Source organism: Neomonachus schauinslandi, chromosome 11, assembly GCF_002201575.2.
Source record: "Neomonachus schauinslandi chromosome 11, ASM220157v2, whole genome shotgun sequence".
NCBI lineage: Eukaryota > Metazoa > Chordata > Mammalia > Carnivora > Phocidae > Neomonachus > Neomonachus schauinslandi.
In genome coordinates, this window is record NC_058413.1 from 81,358,228 (window position 1) to 81,374,901 (window position 16,674).

The 16,674-nt window shown below is 53.7% G+C and overlaps 2 protein-coding genes across 2 annotated transcripts in view; one reads left to right on the forward strand and one right to left on the reverse strand.

Moving 5' to 3' along the window:
• Positions 1-3,355: 3,355 nt before the first annotated feature.
• Positions 3,356-9,092, forward strand: B3GAT1 (beta-1,3-glucuronyltransferase 1). Its single transcript, XM_021696478.1, has 4 exons — positions 3,356-3,497; positions 6,779-7,287; positions 7,952-8,248; positions 9,006-9,092. Exons 1-4 carry the CDS (start codon positions 3,386-3,388, stop codon positions 9,090-9,092), a joined length of 1,005 nt encoding a protein of 334 aa, XP_021552153.1. The 5' UTR covers positions 3,356-3,385.
• A 6,789-nt stretch (positions 9,093-15,881) lies between these two features.
• LOC110586098 (beta-galactosidase-1-like protein 2) overlaps positions 15,882-16,674 on the reverse strand; it is a 51,522-nt gene continuing 50,729 nt past the window's right edge. Inside the window, exons 19-20 of the mRNA XM_021696241.1 lie at positions 16,246-16,362; positions 15,882-15,968 (exon numbers count right to left, since the gene is read on the reverse strand). Of these exons, the coding sequence (XP_021551916.1) occupies positions 15,882-15,968; positions 16,246-16,362 (204 nt within the window). The remainder of the gene's footprint in view (positions 15,969-16,245; positions 16,363-16,674) is intronic.

Here is a 16,674-nt window from a genome sequence, read left to right on the forward strand (position 1 = left end):
CAGCACAGCCTTTGTCTGTGTCCCGTGGAGGCTTCTTGGAGCACCAGGGGGTTGGAAGGGCCTCCTCATGTCTGCCCTTACTGGGGGACAATGGACAGTGGAGGCTGGTCACAGACACGAGTGACGAGGTTCAGGTGGGGAGTCGTGGCCCCAGCAGGCCCCTGCACTTTGCTGTCAGCCACCCCTCATGGCTTCCTCAAACATCCCATTCTTCCTGACCTGGCCTCCTCCCCTCTGTTGGCCTCAGGGTATGGCCAATCCCCTGCTCCATCTTTGTGTTGATCCTTCTGCCCTAGCCAGTGAGGGCCCGAGTAATTCTGGGGCCTGAGCCGCGGGCACAGGCAAGCCACTGCCCTCCCTCCAAGGTGCAGGCCGTGGCCAGGTGGGCATCCTTGCGCTCCCATCTTGCACACGAGCCCAGGTCTGGGGGTGGGGAGGGGCTTGCAGCTCCCAGGACCCTCCCCTGCCCCAGGTCCCATTTCCCACAAACCTGCCCCCTGCTGGCCAGCCAACTTTCTCCAAGGCTGGGTGCTCTCTCTGTGCTGTTTAATAACTGCCTGGTAATTAGCTCCACAATTTTGCTACTATGCTTATAATAGCCTCCATTAAAGTTATGGGGTTTTCAAGCCGTAATGGCTTCCAGAGTAATTAATGCACAACTGGGTTTATTGCTAAGTTTATTTTTAGAGCTTTTCTCCCTCATCCCCTTCTCCCTTTCCTTTCATAGATGTTTTGACCAAGAAGACTAGATGGGCCCAGAACTCTCTCTCCAGAGCCCCCTTGCACCCTTGCCTGCATCCTTCCTCCCCCAGAACCCGCTTCCTGCTCCCACCTTCAGGGAGGCGCTGGGACCCCACAGTGGAGGCAGCTTTCATGAAGAGGGTTGGCTCTGAAGCAGTGCTAGGCCACGGTCTGTGTAGACCTGTGCTCACTCTGCACCTGAGCCAGGTTCGAGGCTCCGGGACCTGGAACCTCTCCTCCCACGCTTCCGCGGACCACATAGAGCCAAATGGTCAGGACTTCTGTCTGGCTCCACCGAGACCTGATTGCAGCTTTGGACGAGCACTGATCCTCTCTAGCCTCAATGGCTTCCTCGTGAAGTGGGGTTACAATGGCACCTGTGGCCAGAGGCGTCTTGAAGATTGACCGAAGAGTTGAGCATCATTTCTGAGCATCACCCAGTGCTGCCTAACAGCTTGTTTTTACTAATGACAGTCCAAACAGACAAGCGGGAGGTTGAGCAGGTGCCAGAGGTAGGAGGCTTGGGATAAGAGGCTGCCCAGAGGAAAAAGGTGTAAAAGCAGGCAAGTGCAGAGTGAGCAGGCTGGACGTGCATGCAGCAAATTGCCCTGGAGCTTGCCTCTCGGTGCTTTCTCCACCCTGGAATTAACCCTCCCCAAGATGAAGGACATTTGGAAAAGCTCCTTTTTTGAGTCACTGAGAATCCAAAAGAGATCTCACAGCCAGGCCTCCTAGAAGCTCCCCTGTCCTCCATCAAATGTGGCCTAAGATCACCCAGCCAAACCAAGGCCTTGACTCAGCCCTTTGTAGCCTTGTCAGTGGCCTTGGAGTGGGGGGATCGGGCTGGGGCTGGGGGTGGCGAGAGGCCACTCCGCTTCATCATACTGCACACACAAGAACCAGACAGGGCTCCTGGGGCAGGACACTGGGTACTGTCACCTGGGGGGAGGGGGGCATAAAAGAGGAGTTTGTAGACTTACTCTCCCTGCTCGGTGCCCACATCATTTGTCCCTGCCTGTAACACTGCAGCCTGCTGGACCTTCCATTTCCCTGAGGAAAGCGGGGCAGCCTGTTTATCACCTGCCTACAAGGAGATGGTGGAGGCCGAGCAGGCCTCTGCTAGGTAGGTGGCTGGCTGGGGCATGCTGGCCGACCCTGGGAACCATGGTGCACCTTACTAGAAGACACACCTGGCTCTTCCACAAGGTGACAAAACTATCTGGAGAGAGGACCAGACAAGGAGAGGAAAACACACTGTTTCCTAAGCTGGGGGGGGGGGGGGGAGCAGAAGTTCTCCTTGACCTTGGCTCTTGACACTGCCAGAGGTGACGAGCATGTGCTCCCTGGTCTGGACGGGGCGGCTGGCCTCCCTGAGGCATGTCACTGCACAGTGCTGGCCACCAGAGGTGGTGAGCACACCAGGACCAGCCAGGGGCTGCCCGGATCCTGCATCTTACACAGGGCTCAGCACAGAAGGGAAAGGGAGGCAGAGAACAGGATGCGACCGTTTCCATGGTGGTCATGAGTGCACAAGATGACAAGGCCCAGAGAAGGATGCTGCTGACACACCCTCTGCAGGCATTTCTGAGGAGAAATTCTAGCAGGCTCACGCTACTCACAGAAGGGGCATCTCTCCTGGAGCCCCTGTTGCCACTGTGGGTGCCGTCTCCTCAGCATATGGCAGCCCCCACAGGGGCACCTCTTCACCTTGCTGATGCCCAAGCCATGTAAAATTCACAAAAATTCCCGATTGACAAAGGGAAGGCACTTGCTGCATTTCCTCCCAGGGCCTATCCCTCAAAACATGTCTTGTTGGCCCTCACCCCAGTGTTGACCCCCACCCCAGTGTTGACCCCTTTATCTCGGCTTTGAAAGAAACCATCTGGACACATGTGGACAACTAGCCAACATGTCTTGAGATACACACACATACATACATGCCAGGCACCATTCTATGGCCTTTGTTGGTATGAACTGATTTAATTCTCAAAATCTTGTGAAGTAGGTAGTGATCGTACCCCATTTCGCAGATGAGAAAACAGAGGCACAGAGAGCAGCCATAACTTGGTAAAGGGCATATGGCTTGTTGGTGGCAGAGTTGGGGTTTAAAACAAGACACGTGTGTCTGAAGGTCGTGCCCTTAACTTCTGTGCCCTGCTGAATCACGTAACTGGGCAGCGCCACGTCCCCAAGCCTGTGGGGAACAGAGGCTCGTTTCATTCAGGCAGGCAAGCCGGAGCAGTCCTCAGAGAGATGGCAGTCCAGGCTCTGCTGTGAAAACCCCAGTGCTGTGAGCCCCACAGCAAGGCCCCAGGTCTCTGGCCATCCTGCTCTGCTCTCTCTTGCAGGTGTCCACTTCACAGGGTTCCTGATCATGCCCTTGGACGGCCACCCCTTCTCGGTCTCCGGTCTGGCCAGACTCTGCAAACCTGCTTCCGCAATGGGTGGGTTGTGAGTGCTGGTAAGATCTGCTAGCCAACATTCGGCTTCTCTGCTCTCCCTGTGCCTGGCCTGCCCGGCCCATTCCTGTTCTTTTCTCCCCTGTGCTCGCCACTGTCTGCCGCCGTCGCCCCTGGGGCCGCCCTTCTCCTGACCTTGCCACCGCTCAGGTAACGAGGAGCTGTGGGCCCAGCCAGCCTTGGAGATGCCGAAAAGACGGGACATCCTTGCGATCGTCCTCATCGTACTGCCCTGGACGCTGCTAGTCACCGTGTGGCACCAGAGCACCGTTGCGCCTCTGCTCACCACGCACAAGGGTGAGCCCCCCAACCTCCGGCCCCCAGCCCCGGCCAGGCTTCTGTCATAAGAATGACCACACCAACACTGATGGAGTTCATATTTTCATTTATGAGGCAGCTGAGAGGAGCCATAGGATGGTCCAGGCCAATGACCTTACCTTTATGGAGGTCTTGGTGCTTTCGGGAATCTGGTGAGAGCCACCACACACATGTATGCACAGAGACACACACATGCACAACTCTGCATCCAGTCTCAGGATGTGTGAGGACTGTTTGCTCTAAGCTGTGGGTAGTGAAGGATAAGGATGGACAGGGTTTCTGGCCTGTGTTTTAAAACCATTCAGGGAGAGCATATTGTTTGCTCCTTTTTCCTGTTTAGGCAACCCTAACCTAGTCAGTCCTACCTAGTGAAAATAGGCCCGGCTAGAGAAAAAGTCCCACAAAGCACTCGTGGATGAACAGGCTGGAGCCAGGTGGACCCCTCCACCAGGCTGCCTTTCCTTCTTACACGGGGCTCCCCATACCCTGGCCCCTTCCATGTGCCCCATATATGGCCTACCCCCTCAATTCTTTGGGCTCTCATCTCACACTCTTCTGCCCTCCAATGTACTCCATGCACGCCCAGACTCAGTACTCTAAGGCAGCAATTCTCCTATTGAAACGTGCATCATATTACAGGATAAAATACAAAAGCACCCAGGCCCATCCCAGAGAAAGAGAGGATGGGTCTGGAGTAGGGCCTGCAAATCCACATGTAGCTCATAACCCCGAGTGATTTGGATGCCGGCAGTAGTCAAGAATCATAGTCGGAAGGCAGGCTGCTCCCCAGTTATGCAGTGGGTCCTGCTCAGCCCCAGCAGTTCCCTGAAGCTTCCATGAGGAAGATTTTCCAGGCTGAAGATCAAGGAATTCCCACTGTCCAGTGCTGGGCACTTAGAGCCTCTCCTGACATTTATCCTCTAACTTCTCTCTTTGGTGCTCTTCATTTTGGAATTGTTATCCTACAACTACATCATTCCAGAAGGGTTAAAGCTACCATATACCAAGTGACATAGTATCATGTGGATTCCATTCTTGGCAGAGCTCTAGGGTCAGAGGTGTCAGAATGTTTTACTAAGCACTGATGCTAGTGCCTGAGGATGGGAGCTGGCGTTCTGTCTCCTCAGAGTATGCCAAGAGGGCTGAAGGAAAGCTGCAGTGAAATCATGTCAGGGTGGCCAGGAGGCCTTTGTGACTCAAAGGTTGCAGAAGCCCTGGAGCCAGCACAAAGAGCTAAGCTCACGCTGTGGCCAGGTCAGAAGGCATGGAACGTTCCCAGGGCCCAGACCCGCCTGTTTGGGAGGACTTGAATGGAAGAAAGTTTGGGAAGATGGCTCTGAATCTTTCTTCCCAGGCCTCAGTTTCACTGACTGCAGGATAAATAAACCCTTATATATATCTTGGTCAGAACCCCCATCATCCACCTCTCTTTCGTCAACTCTGTTATGTTTTCCCAGTTTGACCCCAAAACCCCTCCAAAAAGTCACCTTGATCAACAGAGGCTGAGCATTCACACTCCTGGGAGCAGTGTGTCTCCCTCTGTGGTGCAGACTCCTCACTATCACTATATGTCTTACTGTGCCATTGGCCTATGTGAACTCCCCAAGAGCCCAGAGCCGGTCTTCTGGGTTCATCTGTACCTCCTCCCAGAGCCCGGCGGCACACCTGATACGAACACCACACACACACACACACACACACACACACACACACACCCCATCTGCAAAGAACAGCGATGGGAAGGAAGGGAGGTGACAGAATGGCTGATTCCCAGCATCCTCCCTGGAACCATACTTCTACCCAATGGTGAGAATGCTCTTCTCTGGCTGCATGAAGCCATGCAGATGGAGGGCTGGCAACTGTCTTCCCTAGCAGTGTTCTGGGTCCTTTACATCTATTGACTCAATCCATAGAGTAACTCAATAAAGTTAATTCTATTATTGGCTCCATATTGCAGTTGCTAACATTGAGGCACCAGAAGCTAAGTGACCTGCCCAAGGGCAATAGTAAGTGATAGAACTGGACAGGGTCTGAGCCTGGGCACTCACATTCCTAGGTATGGCCTCTGACCTGTACCACCTCCTGCTGAGATGCTGTAAGAGCAGTGAGGGCCACAGAGTTGTTCAAACAGAAAGACAGAACTTGAAGAGGAGGGGCTCATTAAAAACAAGAATACCAATGCTGCTGATTTCTCCTCTTGACAGAACTACTAGCGTCAGTAATGAGAAAGATGTCCAGGATCTAGAAAAAGCTTGGTTAGAGCTGCCCCAACCGAAACAGGTTGCCCTCAGGGAGGAATGGGTTCCCCAGGACTGTGAGTGTTTCACCAGAGGCCAGAACTCCACAATGTCCCACACACCGTCCCTCATGGTGTCTTGGGGAGTAATGCATAAACACTAGCTGGATGTTAGCACAGTTGGGGTCAGTGGTCGAGTTAGTCTCCCAGATGGCTGGATGAGTCCAAAAGTACAGATCAGGAGATTGACATCGAAGCAACAGAAGAGCTAAAACAGGTTCCTGCTCTGTCTTCTTGTGTAGGCTAAAATTTAGGAACATCTAAAAGTACAAACAATGGGTTCAGGATTCAAAATTACCTTGACAACTATAGGCATGACCCTGGAAGAAAACGTGATAATTAAGTATGAAATTCTGCACCAAGACTCCTAAGACCAGGAAGGGAGAGGCCCCACTTAAGTAGAAACTTGTGAAAAATCGAGCTGAGCCACCCTCAGGCTCATCGGGTGCACAGTGTGCCACATCTGGGAAAGCCCCAACACTGCGCTCGGGCCCTGTGGCATCTACACCAGTATGGGTGGCAGTGCGTGGTGCTGGGCAACCCCAGACCCGGGCGGGGGCCGCGGGGGTGGCAAGTGCAGGCAGATGGGGAGGGCTCTAGGGTGGGAAGCGTCAGGACACTTTGTCATATAAAACCCAACACATTTAGGAAGTGAGAAGGCAGCCTTGGAACTTGGCCAGCCACACTCAAATAGCTACAGAGCTGTCAAATGTGAGAAGGAGGGAGAGGTTATTTCTGTGTCATTTCGGGAGTCAGAACTAGGAAAATGCCCGAGAGCATTCCAGAGATGCGGCTTTCTGGGTGAGCTTACAAGCTAGAGCCCCAGGCAGGTTCCCCATGACAATCCCGCAGAAGGAGCGGAGAGGTTCGTCTTAGCAGGGTGGGTGGCCTCCGGCCCAGTACCTGAGGCCAGAGCCGGGCGTGCGCGGCCGGTCCCCACACCGTGTGTCTCCCAACCCCACAGATGACGGCAGCGACCCCCGGCGCGATGCGCCCCCGGGCGCCGACCCCAGGGAGTACTGCATGTCGGACCGCGACATCGTGGAGGTGGTGCGCACGGAGTACGTGTACACGCGGCCCCCGCCGTGGTCGGACACGCTGCCCACCATCCACGTGGTGACGCCCACCTACAGCCGCCCGGTGCAGAAGGCCGAGCTGACGCGCATGGCCAACACGCTGCTGCACGTGCCCAACCTGCACTGGCTGGTGGTGGAGGACGCGCCGCGCCGGACGCTGCTCACCGCGCGCCTGCTGCGCGACACCGGCCTCAACTACACGCATCTGCACGTGGAGACGCCCCGCAACTACAAGCTGCGCGGCGACGCCCGCGACCCGCGCATCCCGCGGGGCACCATGCAGCGCAACCTGGCCCTGCGCTGGCTGCGCGAGACTTTCCCGCGCAACTCCAGCCAACCCGGCGTGGTGTACTTCGCCGACGACGACAACACCTACAGTCTGGAGCTCTTTGAGGAGGTGTGGGACCAGGCAGAAGGCGGGGAAGGGGCGGGAGGATGCCGGCGCAGGGCCTCTGGTGTGGGGCCCATTGGAATGGGCACATAGAGAAACCATGGGGGGGGGGGGGGGGGGGGGGTGCCAACTGGGGTCAGTGTAGACTGCAGGGAACCAGGAAAGGGATGGAAAAGAACTCGCTGCAAGTTTCAGCAGTCATCCCTGGTTAAAGGGAAGAAAGTGGGTGGTGGAGCTCTTAGACCAAAGTCTTTGCCTTAAGAGGTATTGTCTCAGCGAAGGCCTCGAGGGGGTCTAGATTCTATGTAGAACACGCTTTCTCCGTTCTTGGGGTTTGTGAGTCATGGGAGTCTGGGGCAGGGGAAGGAGTCATTTTAGACTCTAAATTAGGAAGATGGAGGTTTTGCAGGAGAGAAAGCTGGGCTGCCAAGTCTTGTGGAGAAGCAGCATGTCAGCTGGGTGAGAGGTCAGGCCTTGTCCACAGTGAGGCAGGTTACCCTGTAGATGCCCACCCTGGAGAATGCATCTGGAGACAGGGCTGGGCTGGATCCCCTGGTACGGCTTCAGATGGCCTGTCTGCATAGAGCTCATCGATTTCCCCTTCTCTGGGGCCAGGCTCCATTCCCCATCAGCAGTCCCACGTGTCCTGACTCTGGATCCCCTCTTGTAGATGCGCAGCACCAGGAGGGTGTCTGTGTGGCCCGTTGCCTTCGTTGGTGGCCTTCGGTACGAAGCCCCACGGGTCAACGGGGCAGGGAAGGTGGTCGGCTGGAAGACAGTGTTCGACCCACACCGACCATTTGCAATAGACATGGCTGGATTTGCCGTCAACCTGAGGCTCATTCTACAGCGTAGCCAGGCCTACTTCAAGCTGCGTGGCGTGAAAGGAGGCTACCAGGAAAGCAGCCTCCTCCGAGAACTTGTTACCCTCAATGACCTGGAGCCCAAGGCAGCGAACTGCACCAAGGTAAGCCCTCCCAGAACTGACTATAATGCAACCTTTTTCCAGCCCATCCAAACCCTCCTACAAATCAGAGGGAAGGAAATAAAGACCTCAAAACAGCCCTGCAAAGGACCAGCCTAGAGCCATGCCTTCCTCAGGAAGGTAGTTTATCCTGTCAGAGGCCGTCACACTAAAGTCAAGCAGGGAAATACAGAGGGTGGTGGTCAGTGAGCAGGGCCAAGGGTTGCCTTCCCTCCCAAACCTCAAAAGAGCTAGGCTCCACGACCGCCCTGCCAGACAAGTGTTCACGTATGTACAAACACATGCTTGCCTGGGTGCATGCACACACACCCGGGCACACACATGCATGCATGCACGCAGACACACACACACTGCTTCTAGTTTGGATTTCTCCAGCTAGGGTCTGAATTATCACTTGGCTGAGCCAAAGCCTCCTGAAAATTCCTCCCTCTCTAGAGAGACCTATGAAGAAACAGGGGAAGACGAAAAGCAAGAGGAGATCTTGGAACTGACTTGGCTATCTTCTGTAGCCACGCACTTTTTGTTTCCAACAGATATTTTGAATGCATCATTTATGTATAAACAGCAAGAATGAGGGGGGGTAGGTAAAAATAAAGAACAATGGAGAAAATCTTGTTGGAACAAGGACAGAACAGGAGGGGCAGGAAAAGTACTTGTGGAGCATGGGAGTGAACAGGGAGGTGGCAGGCTGAGGTCAGGGGGGCCTGCCCCATGTTGTTTCATGTCTCTGGACACACAGATCCTGGTCTGGCACACCCGGACGGAGAAGCCGGTGCTGGTGAATGAGGGGAAGAAAGGCTTCACTGACCCCACTGTGGAGATCTGAGCTCCAGGATACAGGTATGGCAGGGATGAGGGTAAACCACACACAAGGCAAGGGCACATCAAGTTGGGATGCAGAATAAGTCTGCTGAGGCTTTTCCTCTTGGGTTTTAATTGTGGGAGGTCAGGGCAAAGGGGGGCAAGAGCGGAAAGGGCATAGCTGAAGTCCCCATCCCATTGTGCCACCTGGAAGTTAACGGGAGCCAACTTGCCCCACATAGCTGGGTCCTTCTGCCACCAGCAACTTTGAAGGCCTCACCTTCTAGACATGGCCTCATGACAACCTCCTGTCATTACTGCTATTATCTTGGCCATGACACTGGTCCTGTTGCAAGGCATTGCCATGTGCATGCTTTCTCCTAGGCTCTGTCTTCCCCTGTGGTCTTCTGCCATGCTGCTGTGACAGGGACCCCTCACTCACTGCTTCTACCTCATCAAGCACGTCCATGTGTCTCTTAGTTGTAACCGTGTAGTGCAGGGGTGAAAGCACGGACCCCAGAGCCTAGTTCAGCCTCCAGGCCTACCACTTTTCACCCTTGACTTTACTTTCTTCCTCTAGGTCTCAGTTTCTTGGTCTGTAAAACGGGCTGTTGGGGGCACCAGGAACAATCTTTGGTACACAAGGAGTCTTATATAAGTGTTGCTATTTTTAATTGAGTCTTTAATAAAAACTTTTGTAGTGTTCCATGATTCATACGCAAACAATGAATCATGGATCACTACATCAAAAACTAATGACGTACTGTATGGTGATTAACATAACATAATAAAAAATAAATAACTAAATAACTAAATAAATAAAACTTTCTATTGAAGTAGGCCACAGGACCTATCTACATTTTAGAGATAAAGAAATGGTGTTCAGAAAAGCTAAACAAAGTGAATTGTGCCAGCTGGTTTTCCAAGTCAGGAATTGTCTATGGGCTTTTCTATGATGTCCTCACAGAGGTGGGAGCTCAGACAGTGGAATACATATCTGTCCTCCGGCGCCAGAGTTAAGCTTCAGCGTTCCTATCATGTTTGCCACTGCCCTGCCCACAGGAGACCACAGGGTGTCCGTCGGCCTGCTTTGTGCCCTGAACCAGAAAATCAGCTTGACCAGTGCTGCTGAAAATGCACCAGTACAGAGCCCCGTTCCCTGCCTCCTCACCTGGTCACTGGAAGAACCCAGCCGCCTCGCAATAAGGGATCCACAGAGGACCCTAGGAGTTGGGCTCTGCGGAGCTCCTGGGTGAACTCTGATGGGGGCTCAGGATTGGGCAGTTTGGCCAGACTGGCTGCCCCTCACCTGCCTCCCCTCTTCATGCCTCACCCATATTCCTCCTCTCCCCTTCACAGGAGCCTCCTTCTCAGACCCTGTTCCTGGCCTTCCATCCTCTTCCCATGGCTGATGGTCCCTCCGAGGCAAACTCCTAAGGAATCACCATCACCCTCCTTTCTATTCTGAGGGCTTCAGAGAGAGCCCAGCTTGATGCCAGGACAAAGGACGGAGAACCTAAAGCACAGAAATCCCAGACCTGTTGTTCTCTTCCATCCAGCACGACCAGGGGCCCAGCTGCTAGTCGAGCCATGCCAGCCAGCAAGCCGGTGCCCCAGCATGCCTCCCCAGAGCTTCCCACGCTGACAGGGCTTGCGGGAGCAGACGCAGTGGGCACCGAAGCCCTGGAGTGATGCCAGGCTGGGAGAGAGGTGAAAAGACCCCGGATGTCCAGTGCAGTGTGGCCTTCCCTGGCTCCCTGCTCCTGGGGCCCAGCATGACCGCACAGGCCATCCGGCCAGGGAATTCTGAAGACCAGAGAGCAGCCCCCTGCCCAGGCATCAGGAACATCCCCTCCCCTCCTCAGAGAGCTGTTCTCAAGTAGACATACCTCTCTGGCTTTCCTCTGGTTCCTATTTCCAGAGCATAAGGCTGTCTTTGATCCCAACAGGCGACCACCCTGCATGAGGGGAGCCTGGGCCTGCCATCAGGCTCCCCCATACCCCAGGCTGTGGTAGGAGTAGAGCCCCTTACTCTGGCCACACATCCCTCAAACCTGCTCCTTCCAGCACAGAGAAGGAGGTGGGCCCTCGAGCCAGCACAGGTCATGGACTGACCTGGACTAAGACCATGCAGGCCCCAGTCTACACACTGCCTCCCCCCTGCCCACTGGGCCCCAGGGCCCTTTGCCTGGGCTGGGACTGGGGCGGCCAGGAGCCCTCTTTCCAGAGCTCGAGAACCACAGACCTCAGGGGCTGAAGTGAGCCCGGGGGGGCAAGGTGGAAAGAGGAGGGAGGCAGGGGCAGTTCCATACTCCTTTCTGCCCCTGGTTGCGGGGGATGGGGGCTTTGGGTTAACAGAGGGATTTGTGGAAAAGGGGCAGAGATCATTTGGACCCTGAGGGGAAAGGAGACTTGAGCACACACTACTTTGGAAATCATTCTATTTTAAACATAAAATGGGAATGAAAACCTCGGTTGTCCCTGAGTTGGGAGCACGAGGAACAAGGCTGCTGCTTGTCCCCTCTCCCCCTCCGCCCCCCCAGAGAAAGAACAGTGTGCATGTACTGCTTCCCGCACCAGGACAGGCCACTGACAGAGACAGCCCTCTTCTGATTCTCTCACTCATGCTCCTGAAAGTTGGAAGCACAATTTCCCTCCCAAGTGGAGGAAAAGGAAAGGCCTGAGCCTACTGAAGAGGTGTTTATTTTTTAACGCTAACAGCCCCCACTCCGTTTAAACTCACAGGACCGGTCTGAGGACCGCTCAGAACCCATTCCTGGGTGGGTGGGTAGGATTCAGTCCAGCAACCTAACATTCAAAAAATAGCATTGGCTGCCAATTTTGAAATGGATTTAACTTCCCACGGCATTCGTGAAACCACCTGATGGGATCGCATCCCTGAGAACCCTAAGCCACCTTGCAGGACGTTCCCCAGCCTCTTACACTTTCAATGGTGGCTCTGGAATCAACCCCTCAGAACCAAGTGGGGTGGCGTGGGAGGGGAGGGAGGAGGTGTGCACAGGGCACCCCCCAAACGAGTGAATTTATGCCCAGGCACGGCACTGCCTCACTCACCAAAACCAGCCCTGAATGCTCAGGTCAGCCTGGCTGGTCTTAGGCCACCTTCTTAGCCAAAAACCCAGGGCTCATTTTTCAGGAAATCGATAATGAACAACAAAATGGGATATCCTCCCTCTCTCTGTTTTTGTTTTTGTTTTTTTGGCGGATGCTATTTCCGTTGTTTTCACCTAATAGCCTCTCTTAGCTGCATGTGTATTTATTTATAATTATAACCCTGGTGGACTGCAGCTTTCATCTTTGTTGGGAAAGAGTTTTTTCCAAATCAGAATTGGGTCCATGACTACAAGCTGTTTCCCAGACCCAGTCTGTTCCTGCCCCCCACCGCAAAGGAGTGAGGCTGGGGGCTCAGAGCCCCAAGAACAGAGCCGAAGGAGCTGCACCATCTGGTTGGTTTTAATTTAACTGTATTTAATTTGTTTCCAAAATTAAAAGTCAGACATGGTTTTTAACAGCCCTAACCCTCCGTAGCCATGCCTTATTCTCATATACTGTTTTAACCATCCAACAAGTAGTTATTTGGCAGGCATGATTCTAGGAGCGAGGACAGAGCAGCAAAAAACCAGAGCACTGGCTTCATGGAGCTTCCCTCCTTGGGAAACGAGACACACGGACACTAGGCAAATCTACAGTATTTCAGATGCGATCTGGTCTAAGGAGAAGTATGAAGCTGGATGTGGGTGTCAGAGTGGAGCTGAGGAGGAGCTGATCCCTGCCCCAGGGCCGTAAGAAGAGCCTCCCTGATAAGGGGACAGAGTAATGCAGCAGTTACTTTGGTCAGAGCTTTCCAGAAAAGAACTCGCTCCCATGCAGAGAGTACTTAGCATGTTTAAAGATCAGCAAAAAGGCCAGTGTGCCTGCAAGTGACTGGCAAGATGGGAGGGGGTAGGATGGGAGGGGGGATGGACGCAGTTGGTGGAGGGTGCGGAATACGTTGGCCCTGGGAAGCAGGGCAAAGCTTTCGGCTTCTCCCCCGAGGAAAAAGGGAATTGGAACCATGGGAGGGTTTGGAGCAAAGGACCAACACGATCTAACTGGCCTGTAAAGAAATCACTCCCCTTCCTGTGCTGACGATAAACAGAGGGCAGGGTAGGCTAGGGGAGGCCGCTCCTGCCATGATCCAGGCAGAGGACAGTGAGTCAGAAGAGCAAACCTTGGGGCAGAGAGAAGTGGTCAGGTTCTGGACGTGTCCGAGGTACAGCCAGGAGAATCACCTGATGGAGTGGCTATGCAATATGAAAAAGAGGAGCCAAAACGAATCTGAGACACAGAATAGAACTGCCATTTTGTGCTACAGGGCGGAGTGCAGGAGGGATCACGGGGGAGTCATCGGAGTTTGGTGTCACACGCAGGAGAGAAGGTGAGTGGACTGTGAGTGGGCCTGGAGCTTGGATGGAGAAAAACATCAGAGAGCATGAATGTTGAGGCTATTTACAAACCCCCCAGTCAGTGAGCCCCCCCCCCCCACAGTGAGTGTGGACAGAGGGAAGAAAAGGCCCAAGGAGCAGGCCTGGAGACTTTCAGCGTTTAGAGGTAAGGGTTGTGAGGAGTCTTCTAAAGACTCTGTGATGAGGCCATCCAGTAGGAAGGTCTGGACAAACCATGAATAAACTCTGGAAGACGAGCTCTGCCAAGGGGCTTTGACGGAAGCTGCAGGGTCAGCTGGCAGATAAGGAGGTCAAGAACAGTGAGTTGGTGCAAGAGGACCAATGCAGCCCTGCACAGATGTGGATGAAAGCAATTCAAGGGGATTCTTCACTTTGCAAAAGGATCACCATAAGATTCATTTAAACACCAGTTCCCTATCACATTTTCCAACAGAAGCCAGCTTTTACGTACACCTTTGTAAAATCATGCTCAGGTGTAAAGTAAGGTGTGATGACACACTCCCCAGTGCCGGCCATGCCCGAGCCCTGGTCTCATCCGGCTGTCAGCTGTGTGCTTTCTGTCCCAAGGCAATTCAGGAACAGCAGAGGAGTTTGAGCAAGACTGGGGACTTCCTGTATCTGGCTCCCCAGCCCCCATCCATGAAATTCACTTTCCTAAGCTCCATTTCTCTGCCCCTAGTGGACCCTTGGGCCCAGCTGTCTGTCCTTGACCCAGGCTCAGCTCTTGGGCCCAGTGGCCACACACTACAAACGCCCCCTTCCTTAGGCAGGCCCAAGATGGGAGCCATGGGGCTGCTGGGAGCCTCCAAGGCCTGCTATTCCCCAAAGGTCTGCTCCTAGCACAGGCAGTGTTCCGAGGAGGTGTTGGCTATCTAACTTCGATTACTACTGAAGAGAGTCTGTGGCAGTGCAATCCAGATGTTACATTGAGGAAAACTCACCCGCTACCTCACATGGAGAGCTCCTGGCTGTCCAGCAGATTCTTACCACCTGCCTACCAGCACCAGAATGGATCTGTATAGGACTTCTCCTCCCCAAGGGCACTGCCGATTCACGATGACATTTCAGGCAGAATGAAGGTCGGGAGGGAGGTGGTAAGGAGACGGGCTGGATCATCCACTAACTGGGTCAAGTCTGTCTAGACTCTGAGTGCCGGATGGGCTAAATGGGTACCTGACCCCACGATGCCTTTGCCTGTGATAAACAGGGGCACAGACGGGACCAGGAAAGTATCACCAAAAAGGGTTTGATTCAACTCTGTTGCTTTATTGCAATTCAGGACAGGGAACCAGAGCTAACCCAGTGGATTCAATCCCCAGAACAAGCGCCTCAAATTTGGACAGACAACTGCAAAGGAAGGCTGCTTCTCCTCCCTGCTGCTTAGTTACAGGGAGTTGAGGGAGAGAGACTGAGCTGGAGGCAAGATCTGGACTAGGCCTGTGGGCCCCGTGGCTACACCAACATTCCGGGGAGACTACCTGCCCATGCCCCCAGAGCTGGGCCTTCAGACCAGGGTGTGGTTCTTACAAGGGTCTGCATTCCCTCCTCAGCTGATGCTTCTTCTCATTGAGTTAAACTGGGAATACTCTCTAATTCAGGAAAGTAAGTAGCTGAGTATTTCTGTTTCTCCTAAGCTTGGGTTGTCATCCTGTCAGATGCAATTAGAGTGGAAAATGAGAAGGAGAAAATGTGTGTGTCTCTCAGAGTTTCTTCCAGAATCCCAGAGAAGGCTTGGAGAGGGTTGAGAAGAACAAAGATGATTCAGGTGAGACACCCACCTGCTTCCCTATCCTCTACAAATGGTAACAAACCTTCTATTTCAGATGAAAAGGGGCCAGGAGGGGCGTGGTTGAGCACAGGCGAGAACATCATAGGAGCAAACCTATGTCTAGAAGTTATGCCCAACTGAGGGCCCCAGGCATCATCACGTGGACATCTGATTAGACATTCCTACCCTAGAGAGGCATCCCTCTGTCCTCTCCCAGAAGAGAAGGGAAGTAGGACAGGTGCCAGCAACAAAGCCCAGTCAAGAAGCCACTTAGAACATCAAAAACTAATGATGTATGGTGATTAACATAACAATAATTTTTTTTTTTTTTAAAGCCACTTAGGTAAGGAGGGGGTCCCACCCTCCTATCCCACTTTTCTTCTTCAGTTCTTCCAAGTTTAGTGTCTTGAACTGAACGAGTGGGCCTTGCTGTAGCCACATGGCTGCCTGAGGATGCTACTTAAGGAAATTCTCCTGCGTGGGGAGGGTGTGAGGGAGCAGAGAACCAGGCTCCGGTCAGCTGAGGGGGACAGTGGTGCTCTCCTGCTTCCCGCCACCAGGGGGTGCGGGGCGGTGCTGCTCAATCAAGGTACTGGCTCCTGCCTAGGTGGGGTGTTTCAGTGAACTGTATCACAGGGCCTGCCATCTTCTCCTCGAAAACAATAACCTGGGGGAGAGAAGGGCTGGTGTATGACAGCAGCAAAGGTTTGTCTTGGAGCCAGATGAGGGTGCCTTAGGGGAAGGGATTGAGAGCCACACTGGAAGGAACAGGGACCCACAACTCCTCATCACCAAGGAGGAATGCAGAAGGGGCTGGCTAAACCTTCTGCCGCATCTCCTACCGTAATGAGCCTAAATAGACTGTTACCTGAACCCCGCCCCCAGGAAAACATTGTGATACCAGGGAGGGCTGAGTCGAGGGAAGAAGCTGCAAGTGCTCCCACCTGGTTGATGCCTTGGTCCAACCAGGCACCTGGGAGATAGAGGGTCTCCTGGGGTCCAATGTTCCAGTAGCGTCCAAGGTTTTGGCCATTGATGAATACAACCCCCTTCTCCCAGCCCTTTAAGCAGAGTGGGAAAAGGATTAGTTGACCATGACAGCCACCGAATATAAAGTCACATGGGAAGACAAAGACAGACACATGCCATGAGTGCTTCTCTCAGCTTCCAAGATACCAGTGTGAATGAGTATTTCAACAGCCATGAGGTTAACACAAGGGTGTTCTATCTCCTGAATCCACTAGCTCTGAGCTCCCCAGCAAGGTACCCAAGAGCAGACCTGGACCCTGAGAATTACCACCAGGTGGTTCTTCTGATCTGAATCCACTCCCCCACCCCAGGGAGGCCCCAGGTGCCCTTCAGAGAGGGCAAAA

Coding starts and splice junctions, on each gene's coding strand:
- B3GAT1 (XM_021696478.1), top strand. CDS start 3,386: ATGCCGAAAAGACGGGACATCCTTGCGATCGTCCTCATCGTACTGCCC. Junction 3,498..6,778: donor TCTGCTCACCACGCACAAGG/GTGAGCCCCCCA, acceptor CCAACCCCACAG/ATGACGGCAGCGACCCCCGG. Junction 7,288..7,951: donor GTCTGGAGCTCTTTGAGGAG/GTGTGGGACCAG, acceptor CCCCTCTTGTAG/ATGCGCAGCACCAGGAGGGT.